General features: G+C 45.0%; 2 protein-coding genes across 5 annotated transcripts in view; one reads left to right on the forward strand and one right to left on the reverse strand.

Annotated features, from left to right (window-relative positions):
* Positions 1-6885, reverse strand: part of LOC116463151 (protein-L-isoaspartate(D-aspartate) O-methyltransferase) — a 61363-nt gene extending 54478 nt beyond the window's left edge. Inside the window, exon 1 of one of the 3 annotated variants that reach the window (XM_032146119.2) lies at positions 6616-6885. In XM_032146119.2, the coding sequence (XP_032002010.1) occupies positions 6616-6844 (229 nt within the window). In that variant the 5' untranslated portion in view covers positions 6845-6885. The remainder of the gene's footprint in view (positions 1-6615) is intronic. The other 2 variants (XM_032146115.2, XM_032146116.2) reach the window with 2 other exon arrangements.
* A 256-nt stretch (positions 6886-7141) lies between these two features.
* LOC116463163 (nucleoporin Nup43) overlaps positions 7142-14537 on the forward strand; it is a 156852-nt gene continuing 149456 nt past the window's right edge. For both annotated transcript variants that reach the window (XR_009212000.1, XM_032146141.2), the window contains exons 1-5: positions 7142-7235; positions 10048-10190; positions 10504-10626; positions 12836-12913; positions 13996-14176. Coding sequence is in view for 1 of the 2 variants with exons in the window: in XM_032146141.2 (XP_032002032.2) it covers positions 7217-7235; positions 10048-10190; positions 10504-10626; positions 12836-12913; positions 13996-14176 (544 nt within the window). In the remaining variant the exon portion in view is untranslated. The remainder of the gene's footprint in view (positions 7236-10047; positions 10191-10503; positions 10627-12835; positions 12914-13995; positions 14177-14537) is intronic.

The following is a 14537-nucleotide window of genomic DNA, read 5'->3' on the forward strand; positions in this document are numbered from 1 at the left end:
CTTAAAAAAAAAAAAAAAAAAAAAAAAAAAAAAATAGCCAGGCATAGTGGTGTGCATCTGTAGTCCCAGTCACTCGGGAGGCTGAGATGGGGGGGGTCGCTTGAACCCAGGAAACGGAGGTTGCAGTGAGCTAAGATCACGCCACTGCGCTCCAGCTTGGGCGACAGAAAGAGGCTCTGTCTCAAAAAAAAAAAAAAAAAAAAGAAAGAATAAATGCTCTTTTCTACTAGCAACACCTACTAGTGGCTAAGAACTGGTGCTGTAGATAGAATTAGAAAATAATTTCATTAGTTACAAAAGTAAATGCTTTCAGGATATAAAAACTACAAATCATCGTAATTCTTGCATATTCAAATGCCTACTAAAAATCTCGACTTAAATGTCTTACAAGAAAAGCATTCCTCAAAATAATCTCCTGATCTCCCACAGTCCCCTCCTCACAGAATAAACGTGGCTGCTCACTCACTCACCATTTCCAATATAGAAAATGGCAAATCATTCCAGTTGCCAAGGCCTAAAACCTTGGTGTTGGATTCTTGCCTCCAATCTTTCTGCCAGATCCTAAATCCAAATCTGGAATTCGCTACTTCTTCTGCTTGGAATGCTTATCCCAAGTCTACCTGCATGATATGTGTCTACTCCTCCAGCAAATCTTTGGTCTAATGATACTTTACTGAGGCCTTCTCTACAACTATAAACCTACTGCCCCACACACTCTGTCCTCCCTCCCTACTTTGTCACTTATCATGTGACATACTATACTTGGCTGCTCCCATTAGAAGCTACAAGAGGGAGTGGATGTTTATTTTCTTCACTACTGTATCTCCAGTGCCTGTCATATAGAAAGCACTCAAATATCAGCTGACTAAATGACAAATTCCATAAACATATATGTAAAATGACAAAATCAAGAATGCAAAAGAAACGTTAAGTAGAAATAACTGATCATTAGGGGAATGGATTGAATTATTTTTACAAATAAAAATAGATAAAAGAACAATTGCTTTCAGTGGTCAGTAGTTTCCCTTTACCCACAGGGAATACGGTCCAAGACCCTTAATAGATGCCTGAAACCGCATACAGTACCAAAGCCCATACAGCCCATACAGATGCTCAACTTTTTTTTTTTTTTGAGACAAGGTATTGCTCCATCACCCAGGGTTGAGTGCAGTGGCATGATCTTGGCTTACTGCACCCTCAACCTCTCGGGCTCAAGTGATCCTCCCATCTCAGCCTCCCATGTAGCTCATGTAGCTGAGACTACAGGCATGCACCACAATGCGCAGCTAATTTTATTTTTTGTAGAGAAAATGACAAATGTTATTCTCACTATGTTGCCTAGGCTGGTCTCGAACTCCTGGACTGAAGCAATCCTCCTGCCTCAGCCTCCCAAAGTTCCGAGATTACAGGTGTGAGCCACCGCACTCGGCCCTCCTTAACTTATAAGAGGTTATGTGACAGGTTTACATCCAGTAAAGTAAAAAACTTGTAAGTCAAACTACTGTTAAGTCAGGGACCATCTGTATGTTGTTTTCTTCCTATACATAACATACCTATAATAAAGTTTAGTTTATAAATTAGGCACAATTAAGAAATTAACAAAAATAATGAATAAAATAGAACAAGTATAATTACATGCCAGCACCATTATTCTTGCACTTTGGGTCCATTATTAAGTAAAATAAGGATTATTTGGACACAAGCCCTGTGATACCATGACAGTCACTGCTAACCAAATAGGCTACTAAGTGACAAACAGGCAGGTAGTGTAGACAGCATGGATATGCTGAACAAAGGGATGATTCATGTCACGGGCAGGATCAAGTGGGACGTCCAGAAAGTTCCTCACGCTACTCAAAATGGCACACAATTTAAAACTTATGAATTGCTTGTTTCAGGAATTTTCCATTTAATATTTTCAGATCTCAGTTGACTTGGGGTAACTGAAACTTCAGAAAGCAAAACCATGGGATAAGGGAGGGACTACTGTATAGCATTTGAAGCCTATCCATTAAGTTAACCTCCCACAAACCCTCTGGTTTAAATATCCCTGCTCCAGAACATCACCTCACCTACTCTGGCTATCTTCCTAAATTTTACCATGGCTTGAAATTATCTGAATACAAGTAAAAAGTAAACTCTAATATAAACATTATTTAAACAGTCACATTCCCTGGATTAAGCAGGCTCACAGTTTTAAATTAAGCTAATTTGTTTCACGAGCACATTACCAGTCCATAATCATAAAATAATTGTATTTTTCATTTCTAGAGACCTGTGCTGTCCAATATGGTAACTACTGGATACATGTGGTTATTTCATTAAGTTAATTTTTTAAAAAATTGAATTTCAGTTCTTCAGTTGTCCACATTTCAAATGTCAAATGCCACATGTAGCTAGTAGCTACCACACTGGACAACATAGAGAACATCACCAAGCACTCTATAGGGCAAAACTGCTATAGACTTTTTCTAAAACATTATTCTAAAGCACAAAACTGATTTAGCTGAAATGCTGGCAGAATTCAACCTTATAATTTTCAATTCTCCATGTCACTGATTCTCAAAATGTGGTCCCTGGACCAGCAGTGGCACCACTTACAAATCTGTTAGAAATACAAATTCTCAAGCTCCAGCAATCTGTGTTTTGAAAAGCTCTCCAGGTGATCCCGGAGATTTTGAAGCATCCTCAAGTTTTAGTCACTGTTCTAATTTACTTAAGAGTGGTTATAATACAAGCCATGACATAAGAAATCTACCATTACAATCTGAAATATTCTATAAATCATGCATCAACTATGAAATCACACAACCATATTTGTATTATGATAGATTCTAATACAAAAGGAAAACGAAATATTCTTAACAAATTATATTAAGCTTCATTTCTTTAAAAAAAAAAAAACAAAAAACAACAACAACAAAAAAAAACATTGGCCGGGCGCAGTGGCTCACGCCTGTAATCCCAGCACTTTGGGAGGCTGAGGCAGGCGGATCACCTAAGGTTGGGGATTCAAGACCAGCCTGACCAACATGGAGAAATTTTGTCTCTACTAAAAATACAAAATTAGCTGGGCGTGGTGGCACCTGCCTGTAATCCCAGCTACTCGGGAGGCTGAGGCAGGAGAATTGCTTGAACCTGGGAGGCAGAGGTTGTGGTGAGCCGAGCTCGCACCATTGCACTCCAGCCTGGGGAACAAGAGCGAAACTGTCTCAAAAAAAAAAAAAAAAAAAAAAAAAAAAACATTAAAACTGTAATTTCCTTCCTCTTCTAGTAAGCAGGCCCCTTTTCATTTCAACATCAACATAATCACATTTTTATATTTTTCTAAGATTTCAATTAAAAGCTTTTAATTTAAGAAGAATATACACAGTAGAATAATGAGGAAGGAAGGCAATATTTTCAAATTTTATGTCAATTGCAATTTTCACATGAGCAAATATTACTTTTATAATAAGCTAATAAAAAGAAGTCTATTAGCTGAATTACCTCAGCAAGAAGTTGAAACTAAAGTTGCACAAGTGTTACAAAAGAGGCTAAACAACTATACTACTCTAATTTCCTCTTACCAATCATAAATCTAGTATAAAACTATTTGCAAAATCAACATCTATGTATGTTAAATATTCCTTATTAAATTTCCTGACAGAAAAAGATCCTTAGAAATTTCAGCTAAGAACAGTAATGCAATACATTAAAGTGATTATGAAACCACCGGGAAAAGATCTATCTAGTCTTGGCTTACCACAAATTTGGCCCAAAAAGGAGAGACTTTAAGAGCCTGATTGATTACAAATTTCTGCCACAGCCAAGTGCCTACTATGATAACCTACTGGTGGAAAATTACTTAATCACAATTTGTGTACAAAATGTTTCAGGTACATATACTGCAATAGAAGGCACTGAGATCATGTTAAGGGATTTCGTAAAAATATTTACAACATATTCAGCTTATGTGCCATCCATGAGAACCCAAATCATACTTCATACTACTGTTGTAGCACATAAATGTCCATTTCCAATCAAGCATCATTGCATAAAATGAACCTGACAATGCTTAACAAAATATTGACATCTAGGCTGGGCATGGTGGCTCACGCCTGTAATTCAAAAACTGTGGGAGGCCGAGGCAGGCAGATCACCTTAGGTCAAGAGTTCGAGACCAGCCTGGCCAACATGGTGAAACCCCGTTTCTACTAAAAATACTAAAAATTAGCCAGGCGTGGTGGTGGGCGCCTGTAATCCCAGCTACTCAGGAGGCTGAGGCAGAAGAATCGCTTGAACCCGGGAGGTAGAGGTTGCAGTGAGCCAAGATCACGCCATTGCACTCCAGCTTGGGCAACAAGAGCAAAACTCTGTCTCAAAAAAAAAAAAATGTTGATATCTAAACTTTCACCATGGCCAGATGCGGTGGCTCACTCCTGTAATCCCAAAATTTTGGAAGCCTGAGTCCAACAAATCGCTTGAGTCCAGGAGTTCAAGACCAGCCTGGGCAACATGGCAAGACCCCATCTCATAAACTACCAAAAAAAAAAAAAAAACCCAACAAAAATTAGCCTGGCATGGTGGCACCCCTGTACTCAGGAGGCTGAAGTGGGAAAATCACTTGAGCACGGAAAGCAGGGGTTGCAGTGAACCAAGCTCACACCACTGCACGCCAACCTGGGTGACAGTGAAACCCTGTCTAAAAAAAACAAACATTCTCTGTTAACCAAACACTAAAGACTCAGTTTCCACATTAAGTATTGTCCCTCCACCAAAAAAATTCAAAATGACTAATATATTAAGTACTGGCCAGGCCCAGTGGTTCACGCCTATAATCCCAGCACTTTGGGAGGCTGAGGTGGGCGGATCACAAGGTCAGGAGTTCAACATCAGCCTGGACAACATCGTGAAACCCCCTCTCTACTAAAAATACAAAAATTAGCCAGGCGTGCTGGCGGGCGCCTGTAGTCCCAGCTACTCAGCAGGCTGAGACAGGACAATTGTTTGAACCTGGGAGGCGGAGGTTGCAGTGAGCTAAGACCGCACCATTGCACTCCAGTCTGGGCTACAGAGGGAGTCTCTGTCTCAAAAAAAAAAAAAAAAAAAGTACCAACTATGTGCCAAACAGTACTCCTAATTTCTCTCAATCACTTTTGTCTGTCTAGCACAGATTTAGGCATATAACGGACACTTAACGGGCATTTATGAAAAAAAGGGATGACTATTAAATTCTTAGAGAAGATTAAAAAAAAAAAAATTTTTTTTTTTGAGACGGAGTTTCTGCCCTTGTTGCCCAGGCTGGAGTGCAGTGGCAAGCTCTTGGCTCACTGCAACCTCCCCGTCCCGGGTTCACGCGATTCTCCTGCCTCAGCCTCACAAGTAGCTGGGATTACAGGCAGGCACCACCACGCCCGGCTAATTTTTGTATTCTTAGTAGAGACGGGGGTTTCACCATGTCGGCCTGGCTGGTCTCGAACTCCTGAACTCAGGTAATCCAACCGCCTCGGCCTCCCAAAGTACTGGCATTACAGGCGTGAGCCAACGAGCCCGGCCAAAAAAAATTTTTTTAATGGTGCCAGCCCTTAAGGAAATTACAAATCGAGTTGGGAGAGAAGACAAACACATGAAAAGCTAAGTAACACAGGACAATTAAAAATACCATGTGACAAGATATGACTACTGCATAGTAGCAAAGAATGCTATAAATTCTGACCAGAGAGATTATTATAGACTGCGGCCCTTGTAGTCTCCCAACAAAACGGGGACGCTATATTTCGATTTAAAAAAAGAAAGTGACACAGCACTCATCCTATCCTAAAATTATCATCAGAAGAAGGAATACAGTAACTAAAGAGAGTGATATAAAGAAACTCCACACAAGGTTTTTAAAGCCTATGGTAGCCCTGAAAAAAGTTAGAATACCAGACACACAACCCTTTGCTGATCCAGGACCTGCAAAGGCTCCTGAAATACAAGTCTCTCAGGAACAGCATCCCCTGTTCTTCCTCCGCCCCCCACGGAGCTTTCCACTGGACAGCCGCCCGAGAAATTTCTCCCAGCATCTGCAATGGCAATACTCTCATCTTCCTCCCCTCGCCTGTATCAGACGGTGGCATCTCCCTCCAGGGGAAAAAACGGAGGGCGGGGGAGGCTGCATAAGAGGGAAAGCTTGCAGCGAGGTTGATTATGGAGGAGGAAGGTGAGAAAAATGCAGGGGACGAGGGTGGGGTCTCCTAAGCGCCAGCCCACTCTCCATAAGGCCTAGCCCACACGCTCCCACCCCGAAGGCACGCCCCTCACAAGCTGGACCCGGACGCGGACCTGAGTGACAGCAGCACCACCTGTACTGCACTCCCTCCCCCAGGGCCTGCAGGGAGACGACTGCCCCTGCCCCCACCAGCAGCGGCCCCTGGTTCTTTCTCTCCCCTTCCAGTCCACGTCGTCGACGAATGACAGGTCCCGAGGGAGGCGACTGCAAGCGCACGCCATTCGGAACTACCGGGGCAACTCTGCGCCGAAGCCCTCCAATAGGCGCGCGGGGGCAGACAGAACGTTCCGGACGGCCCAGGGGTACCAGGTCCAGGCCCAGCCTGCCCCAGCTGCCCTACAACGGGCGGAGGTGGCACTTACTGCGGAGATTGTGGATTAGCTCCGAGTGGCTGGCGCCGCCGGATTTCCAGGCCATCGCTAAGCACACTCGGAGCAGGTACAGAACCACCTTCAGCGCGACGACGGTGCCCAGCAGTTTTCCCAAGAGTGAGACCACCTCCCACACCGTCACCGCCCCGCTCGCGTCCCCGCTGTAGCTGCCGCTGTTACTGCCGTCGCCGCCGCTGCCGCCACTGCGCGCTCCCGGCATCCCCCGCGGCACGCATGCGCTCTGTGACGCCGCGCGGCTTAGGGTGCGGCCGGGTGGGGCCGAGGGCGGGGGATGCGTGTGGCCCAGCCGCCCACCCCTGTGGCTGCTGCGGCTGCCAGGGGACTGCAGGGATGTCGGGCTGAGTCAGCGCCACTGCCGCTGCTGCGTGTCCCTTTATGAGGCCTCGGACCGCACCGCCTTCGCCCTGCGGCCAGGCTCGGTAGCCTGATCAGTCGCGTTCTCCGCTGCGTCTCCGGTCACCGAGCGGGACGGCGGGATGGCGGGATGGCGGGGTCGATCTGTGCAGACGCTGCTGTGGTTCCGCAGTCGCCGCTGGGTCAGCTGTTTCGAGCGGCGGATCTGCTCCTATAGATGTCCAGATTGTTGGACGGTGGGCTTCATCCGTCCTACCTCGCCCAACCCAGTTGACTAATATTTGGGTCGGCGGAGCCCGAATAATACAATAAGAATAAAACCCAACGACAAAGGCCCTCTCTAACCCGAGTACACCGGCCTCTGGCTTTGGGACAAGCACGTCACTGTTAGGCTAAGCAGAGACTTTGGAACCCTGGTTCTAAAGCTCTCAGAGAGTGGAAGAGTACCAGGACATGGGGGTGGGGGTTGGGAAATGCTTTGCTCCCTTAGAATAATACGAACGTAAAGAGTTGCGATTGGTTAAGAAATACCACTGTGTCCTTTGGTGAACGTGTTATTCTCCCGACGTAAGTGTGCATTTCCACCTAATTAAGCCTCACAAATTCCACCGTGGCTTTATTGCTATCAGCTCTGCAAGACCATGAGTGAGAAGCTCACTGAGAACATTGCTTGTCGCGTCCAAATCGCTGACTCCTAATTAGACCTGAGACTGACAGAATCCAGCCATCATTTAGTCCAGTAATCTATTTTTTTTTTTTTTTTTTGAGACGGAGTCTCGCTCTGTAGCCCAGACTGGAGTGCAGTGGCGCGATCTCGGCTCACTGCAAGCTCCGCCTCCCGGGTTCAGGCCATTCTGCCTCAGCCTCCCGAATAGCTTGGGACTACAGGCGCCCTCCATCACGCCCGGCTAATTTTTTGTATTTTTAGTAGAGACGGAGTTTCACCGTGTTAGCCAGGATGGTCTCGATCTGCTGACCTTGTGATCCGCCCGCCTCGGCCTCCCAAAGTGCTGGGATTACAGGAGTGAGCCACAGCGCCCGGCCTCCAGTAATCTTTTAGAAGGAAACAAAGCTAAGACATATGTGCCACTATGTCAGCACAATTTTCAAATTCTAGTTCTTATCCGATTTTGTAAAATGTGACACTGGCCTACTTCCAATCAAAAATCAACATTACCCATTTTCTGGGATTCTGTGACCATAAATGAAACTACAGGCACAAATGGTTTCTTTTTGTTTTTTTGTTTTTGTTTGAGACGGAGTCTCGCTCTGTAGCCCAGGCTGGAATGCAGTGGCATGATCTCGGCTCATTGCAACCTCTGCCTCCCAGGTCCCGGTTCAAGCAATTCTGCCGCGGCCTCCCGAGTAGCTAGAATTACAGGCACGCACCACCATGCCCAGCTAATATTTTTATATTTTTAGTAGAGACAGGGTTTCACCATGTTGGCCAGGCTGATCTTGAACTCGTGATCTGCCTGCCTTGGCCTCCCAAAGTGCTGGGATTACAGGTGTGAGCCACTGCGCCCGGCCAAAACAGTGTTCTTTACTTCAATATTAAACATGAATAAAATTGTTGATTTGGGACTGTAACCCACTTAATATTTTCCATTTCATCTTTCTACAGTTTCTTGGTGATCTTCCATTTGGAGAAAAGAAAAAAGTCAAATCCTTGATAGGAAACTGATAACTCTAAAGCTGACCCAGATGGATTGCATTTACATGCAGTGTCCCTGTGAAGTAGGACTACCAATATCACATAAAAACAACAGTAGCATAATGGCCCTTTTTAAAAAAACAACCAACATACAGTTATGAATACCTATAGTGTAAAAGAGGTTCATTTTTTAGATGAATAAGTCATACCTCTTGTATTCAGTAGGATTTACATTCTAATGGGGGAGGAATATGCATCTAAAGAAAACTAACAATAAAGTATATCCAAAATACATGTCATTAGTGGTCTATATATCAAATGCTAGCTCACGCCTGTAATCCCAGCACTTTGGGAGGACAAGGCAGTTGGATCACCTGAGGTCAGGAGTTCGAGACCAGCCTGGGCAATATGCTGAAATCCTGTCTCTACAAAAAAAAAAAAAAAATTAGCCAGGCATGGTGGCGCACACCTGTAGTCCCAGCTACCCTGGAAGCTGAGGTGGGAGAATCACTTGAACCTGGGAGGCGGAGGCGGAGGTTGCAGTGAGCTGAGATTGTACCACTGCACTCCAGCTTGGGCCACAGAGTGAGACCCTGTCTTAAAAAAGAAAAAAATGGTGTTGATTTAGATCAACATTGGCTGGGGTCATCAGGAAATGGTAAAGGAAAGAACAGATCCTTGAAGGATAGGCAGGATTGTGAGGAGTAAAGAGGAAGGGAAGAATATTATAGGTGTAACCAAAAGCACAGAAGGAACCTAGAAAACTGATTCCTGGGCCGTTGACAATAGGTATCACAAACTTCATTCTTAATCATGCACATATTGAATTGACCAAAGCTAGGCAATTGGCATCAAAACTAAAACTGGAGTCTTTCAGAATTCCAACTCCAGGCTCTGACAGTGTGTATTAACTTTGAAGCAAAGTATTTGTTTGGGAGACAAGAGGGAGAGATTTAGGATAGTAGGTTGGCACTTTATTCGAGGTACTTCCACGAGTATTTAAGGATTTTTGAATCGTTTTCTATGCGCAGTGACCTGCAACTGCTTAGGTGTGGTTTCAAGGTGGTTTCTACTGCATTGATTTTGTTCTATTTTTGCTCTTAAATTTTACACTGCACAATTATTGAACACAAGAAAATACTGATATTGCAGATTAGGAGTAAGTCCTACTGCTCAAAGGCCAAAGCGCTCTTGCCTTTGCTCAGAGCCGCTCTGTGAGATGGATTGGCCTCTCAGTCTAGGTTCTCCCAGTTTGCATACTGACTGTGCCCACACTGGCTACCGACGAGAATTGACTCTCTGCAGCCACCGTCTCCCTCCTAAAGTCCCATCCAATCAGGGTTCCGCGGGAAGAGGCGGGGCTGAGAGGCGCGCATTGTGCTTGCTTTTTGCAGTACCTGCTGCGGCTGCTTTCGGCATGGAGGAAATTTATGCGAAGTTTGTGTCTCAGAAAATCAGCAAAACCCGCTGGCGACCGCTGCCTCCGGGAAGTTTACAGACCGCGGAGACGTTCGCTACAGGATCTTGGGACAATGAGGTATCCCCGCTGATAGGGACGAGCCCCTACCTCCTCCTTCTCTCCGGCTGCGCTGACACCTGGCCTCCCGCGCGCCAACTCCCACCTTCTGGTTCTTCTCGCACTTCTAGGTCCCCCGGACCCCTGTCTCAGGCGCGGTTGCTCCGTAGCTCAGAGCCGGTGATGGCATGCCTGAGCCTCGTATCTCGTTGTGTTTTAAGCTTACCATACCATTTGAGATGTTTTGGAGCAACATTTCCGGACGGGAGCACAACTTTTATTTTCCGAGAGTTGACGTTTATGTCATCTCAAGACGAAACTTTTTGTTTTACAGGAAAATTATGTTTCACTGTGGTCTATTGGAGATTTTGGAAACTTGGACTCTGATGGAGGGTTTGAAGGAGACCATCAGTTATTGTGTGATATCAGACACCATGGTGATGTAATGGATTTACAGGTAAATCTGTGTATCATCCAAAAGCTAACTTTGAAAGTCCTAAGTAATACATTTAAACAAGCAGAGCATCGTAAAAGTTGTCTGGTGTCACCCATGGTTTACAGAAAACTGAGTGCTCTGTAAGTTATGATTTGCCCAACATCATTTAGCCATTTAGTGGCAGAAAAAGGACTGGGAAAGGGGATGTAGATTTAACCATACTTTTTTATTAATTGACTATCGACTATGTGCTAAATACCGTTTGGGGAGCTTTACAAAAATTAATAATTGTTGCATGCCAGTGAATCAAGTATCGTTACTTTGTTTTACTAATGAGAAAACTGAGACTACTATATCTTGAGCATGTACTATGTGACAGATACTGTGCAGGGGGATAACATTTTGTTTTTTGAATTCTCATAACAACTCCCTAAGTAGAGATTAGTGCTCCCGTTTTAAAGATTTACCACGATTTAGTGAACTTAACTTGGCCAAAGTCTCAAAACCAGTAGTGAGTGGTGGGGATGAAATTGAGGTTTTTTTTTTTTTTTTTTTTAAGATGGAGTCTCGCTCTGTCACCCAGGCTGGAGTACAGTGGCATGATCTGGGCTCACTACAACCTCCGCTTCCCGGATTCAAGCCATTCTCCTGCCTCAGCCTCCCGGGTAGCTGGGACTACAGGCGCAGGCCACCATACCCGGCTAATTTTTTGTATTTTTGATAGAGACGGGGTTTCACCATATTAGCCAGGATGGTCTCGATTTCCTGACCTGGTGATTTGCCTGCCTCGGCCTCCCAAAGTGCTGGGATTACAGGAGTGAGCCACGGCGCCCGGCCGAAATTAAGTTTTCAAATCCTGGTGTGGAGAGCCCCTGCATTTTCCATAAAAAGCTACCTAGCCCTGGCGCGCGCTTGTAATCCCAGCTACTTGGGAGGCTGAGGCAGGAGAATCGCTTGAACCCGGGCGCAGAGGTTGGCAGTGAGCCGACAGTACGCCAGCTTGGGCAACAAGAGCGAAACTGTCTCAAAAATAAAAAATAAAAAATAAATTAAATAAAATAAAAAAGAAAGCTATCTAGCTCTAGGAAAGATACATTTTTTTTTTTTTGGAGACGGAGTCTCACACTGTCACCTGAGCTGGAGTGCAGTGGCACGAGCTCAGCTTACTGCAATCTCTGCCTCCTGAGTTCAAGCAATTCTCCTGCCTCAGCCTCCCAAGTAGCTGGGACATCAGGCACAGGCCACCATGCCCGGCTAATTTTTGTATTTTTAGTAGAGATGGGGGTTTCACCGTGTTGGCCAGGCTGGTCTTGAACTCCTGGCCTCGTGGTCCACCCGGCTTGGCCTCCCAAAGTGCTAGGATTACAGGTGTGAGCCACCGTGGGAGCCACCGTGCCCAGACGATATTTTCCTTTTCTTTTTGAGACGAGTCTTGCTCTGTCACCCAGGCTGGAGTGCAGTGGCACGATCCCGGCTCATTGCAACCCCGCCTCCTGGGTTCAAGTGATTCTTCTGCCTCAGCCTCCCGAGTAGCTGGGAGTACAGGCTCATGCCACCACGCCCAGCTAATTTATGTATTTTTAGTAGAGACAGGGTTTCAACATATTGGCCAGGCTGGTCTCGAACTCCTGACCTCGTGATCTGCCTGCCTCGGCCTCCCAAAGTGCTGTGATTACAGGCATCAGCCACCGTGCCTGGCTTTTCTTTTTTAAAATTTTTATTCTTTTTTTTGAAACTGAGTCTTGCTCTGCCAACTAGGCTGGAATGCAGGGGCTCAATCTTGGCTCACTGCAACCTCCGCTTCCCTACAACCCCAACTCATTTTTGTATTTTTGTAGAGACGGGGCCTCGCCGTCTTGCGCAGGCTGGTCTTGAACTCCTGAGCTCAAGCGATCCGTCCGCCTAGGCCTCCCAAAGTGCTGGGATTACAGGCATGAGCCACCGCACCCAGCCAGGAATAATATTTTCCTAAGGTTTTATTGTGTTGGTCCCAAATTAAATCAATTGTGGGTGAATGTGTCTAGGAAAAAATATTGTTTATTCATGAAAATACTTTGTATGGCAGTTTGGCCTTTCAGCTTCATTAGCACATTTTATTTGCTTAGCACTCATAGGCTCTTTGCTTTTTAAAATTGTTAGAAGATTTGCTACTAATTGAGTTAAATAAACAAATGGACTTCCTCCCTGCTGATATTTCTGAATCTTTAACAAGCAGAAATTTTCTCTTTAGTTTTTTGACCAGGAAAGAATTGTCGCTGCTTCATCAACAGGATGTGTAACAGTTTTCCTTCACCATCCAAATAACCAGGTAAAGAACTTTAGTTTGAAAGTGATTTTTTTTTTTTTTTTTTTTTGTGTGTGTGTGTGACGGAGTTTTGCTCTTGTTGCCCAAGCACTGGAGTGCAATGGCACAATCTCGGCTCACCGCAGCCTCTGCCTTCCAGGTTCAAGTGACTCTCCTGCCTCAGCCTCCCAAGTAGCTGGGATTACAGGCACATGCCACCATGCCTGGCTAATTTTATATTTTTAGTAGAGACAGGATTTCTCCCTGTTGGTCAAATTGGTCTCACCTGACCTCAGGTGATCAGCCCTCTTCGGCCTCCCAAAGTGCTTGGATTACAGGTGTGAGCCACCGCGCCCAGCCAAAGGTAACCTTTCTAATAGACATGCCTAGTTAATATAAGGCCCAGTTCATGTTAAGGGTTTTTTTTTTGAGTCATTTAGAAAAAGCTATAGAGATTAATATTTTATTTATTTTATTTTATTTTATTTATTATTTTTTTTTTGAGACAGAGTCTCTCTCTGTCACCCAGGCTGGAGTGCAGTGGCGCGATCTCTGCTTACTGCAACCTCCACCTCCCTGGTTCAAGCAATTCTCCCACCTCAGCCTTCCAAGCAGCTGGGATTACAGGTGCGTGCCACCACACCTGGCTAATTTTTGCATTTTTAGTAGAGACAGGATTTTGCCATATTGGCCAGGCTGGTCTCGAACTCCTGATCTCAGATGATCTGCCTGCCTTGGCCTCCCAAAGTGCTAGGATTCCAGGCATGAGCCACAGCCGTGGGCCAGATATGTATATTTTAGATCTAGGTTAATTCCCATAAGAATACAAAGAGTTGCTTTGAACATCCAACTGCCTGATCCCTAAAAGTCATTACTGTAGTTTGAGATGAATGTGGAGCATTATTAAACAATATTCCTTTTGAATTTAATTCAGTGTATATAGAACTTTGATGGCAGTAGTTTATAGATTTCATTATTCTAAAGGCAAAAGGAGAGATTTATTCTTGTAGAAGGGTGTGAGTCAGAATTTAAAGATACTCTTGTTGGGAAGAAGTGCTAGTTCCTTAGTACTTTGCTTTAATAGTATCCTCATTTCTGATGCCTAGACTCTGTCAGTCAACCAGCAGTGGACTACAGCTCATTACCACACAGGCCCTGGCAGTCCTTCCTATAGCAGTGCACCATGTACAGGTGTTGTGTGCAACAACCCAGAAATCGTTACAGTTGGAGAGGATGGTCGAATAAATCTCTTCAGAGCTGATCACAAGGAAGCTGTAAGAACCATAGGTAAGAAAAATCCCAGCCTGGCCAACATGGCAAAACCTCGTCTCTACTAAAAATACAAAAGTTAGGCTGGGTGTGGTGGCTCACCCCGGCAATCACAGCACTTTGGGAGGCCGAGGCGGGCGGGTCACCTGAGATAGGGAGTCCGAGACCAGCCTGACCAACAACATGGAGAAACACTGTCTCTACTAAAACTACAGAATTTGCCGGGCGTGGTGGCACATGCCTGTAATCCCAGCTACGGGGGAGGCTGAGGCAGGAGAATCGCTTGAACCTGGGAGGTGGAGGTTGCAGTGAGTGGAGATTGCACCATTGCACTCCAGCCTGGGCAACAAGAGTGAAACTCTGTTTAAAAAAAAAAAAA

This window comes from Hylobates moloch, unplaced genomic scaffold (genome assembly GCF_009828535.3).
Source record: "Hylobates moloch isolate HMO894 unplaced genomic scaffold, HMol_V3 SCAFFOLD_28, whole genome shotgun sequence".
Taxonomy (NCBI): domain Eukaryota; kingdom Metazoa; phylum Chordata; class Mammalia; order Primates; family Hylobatidae; genus Hylobates; species Hylobates moloch.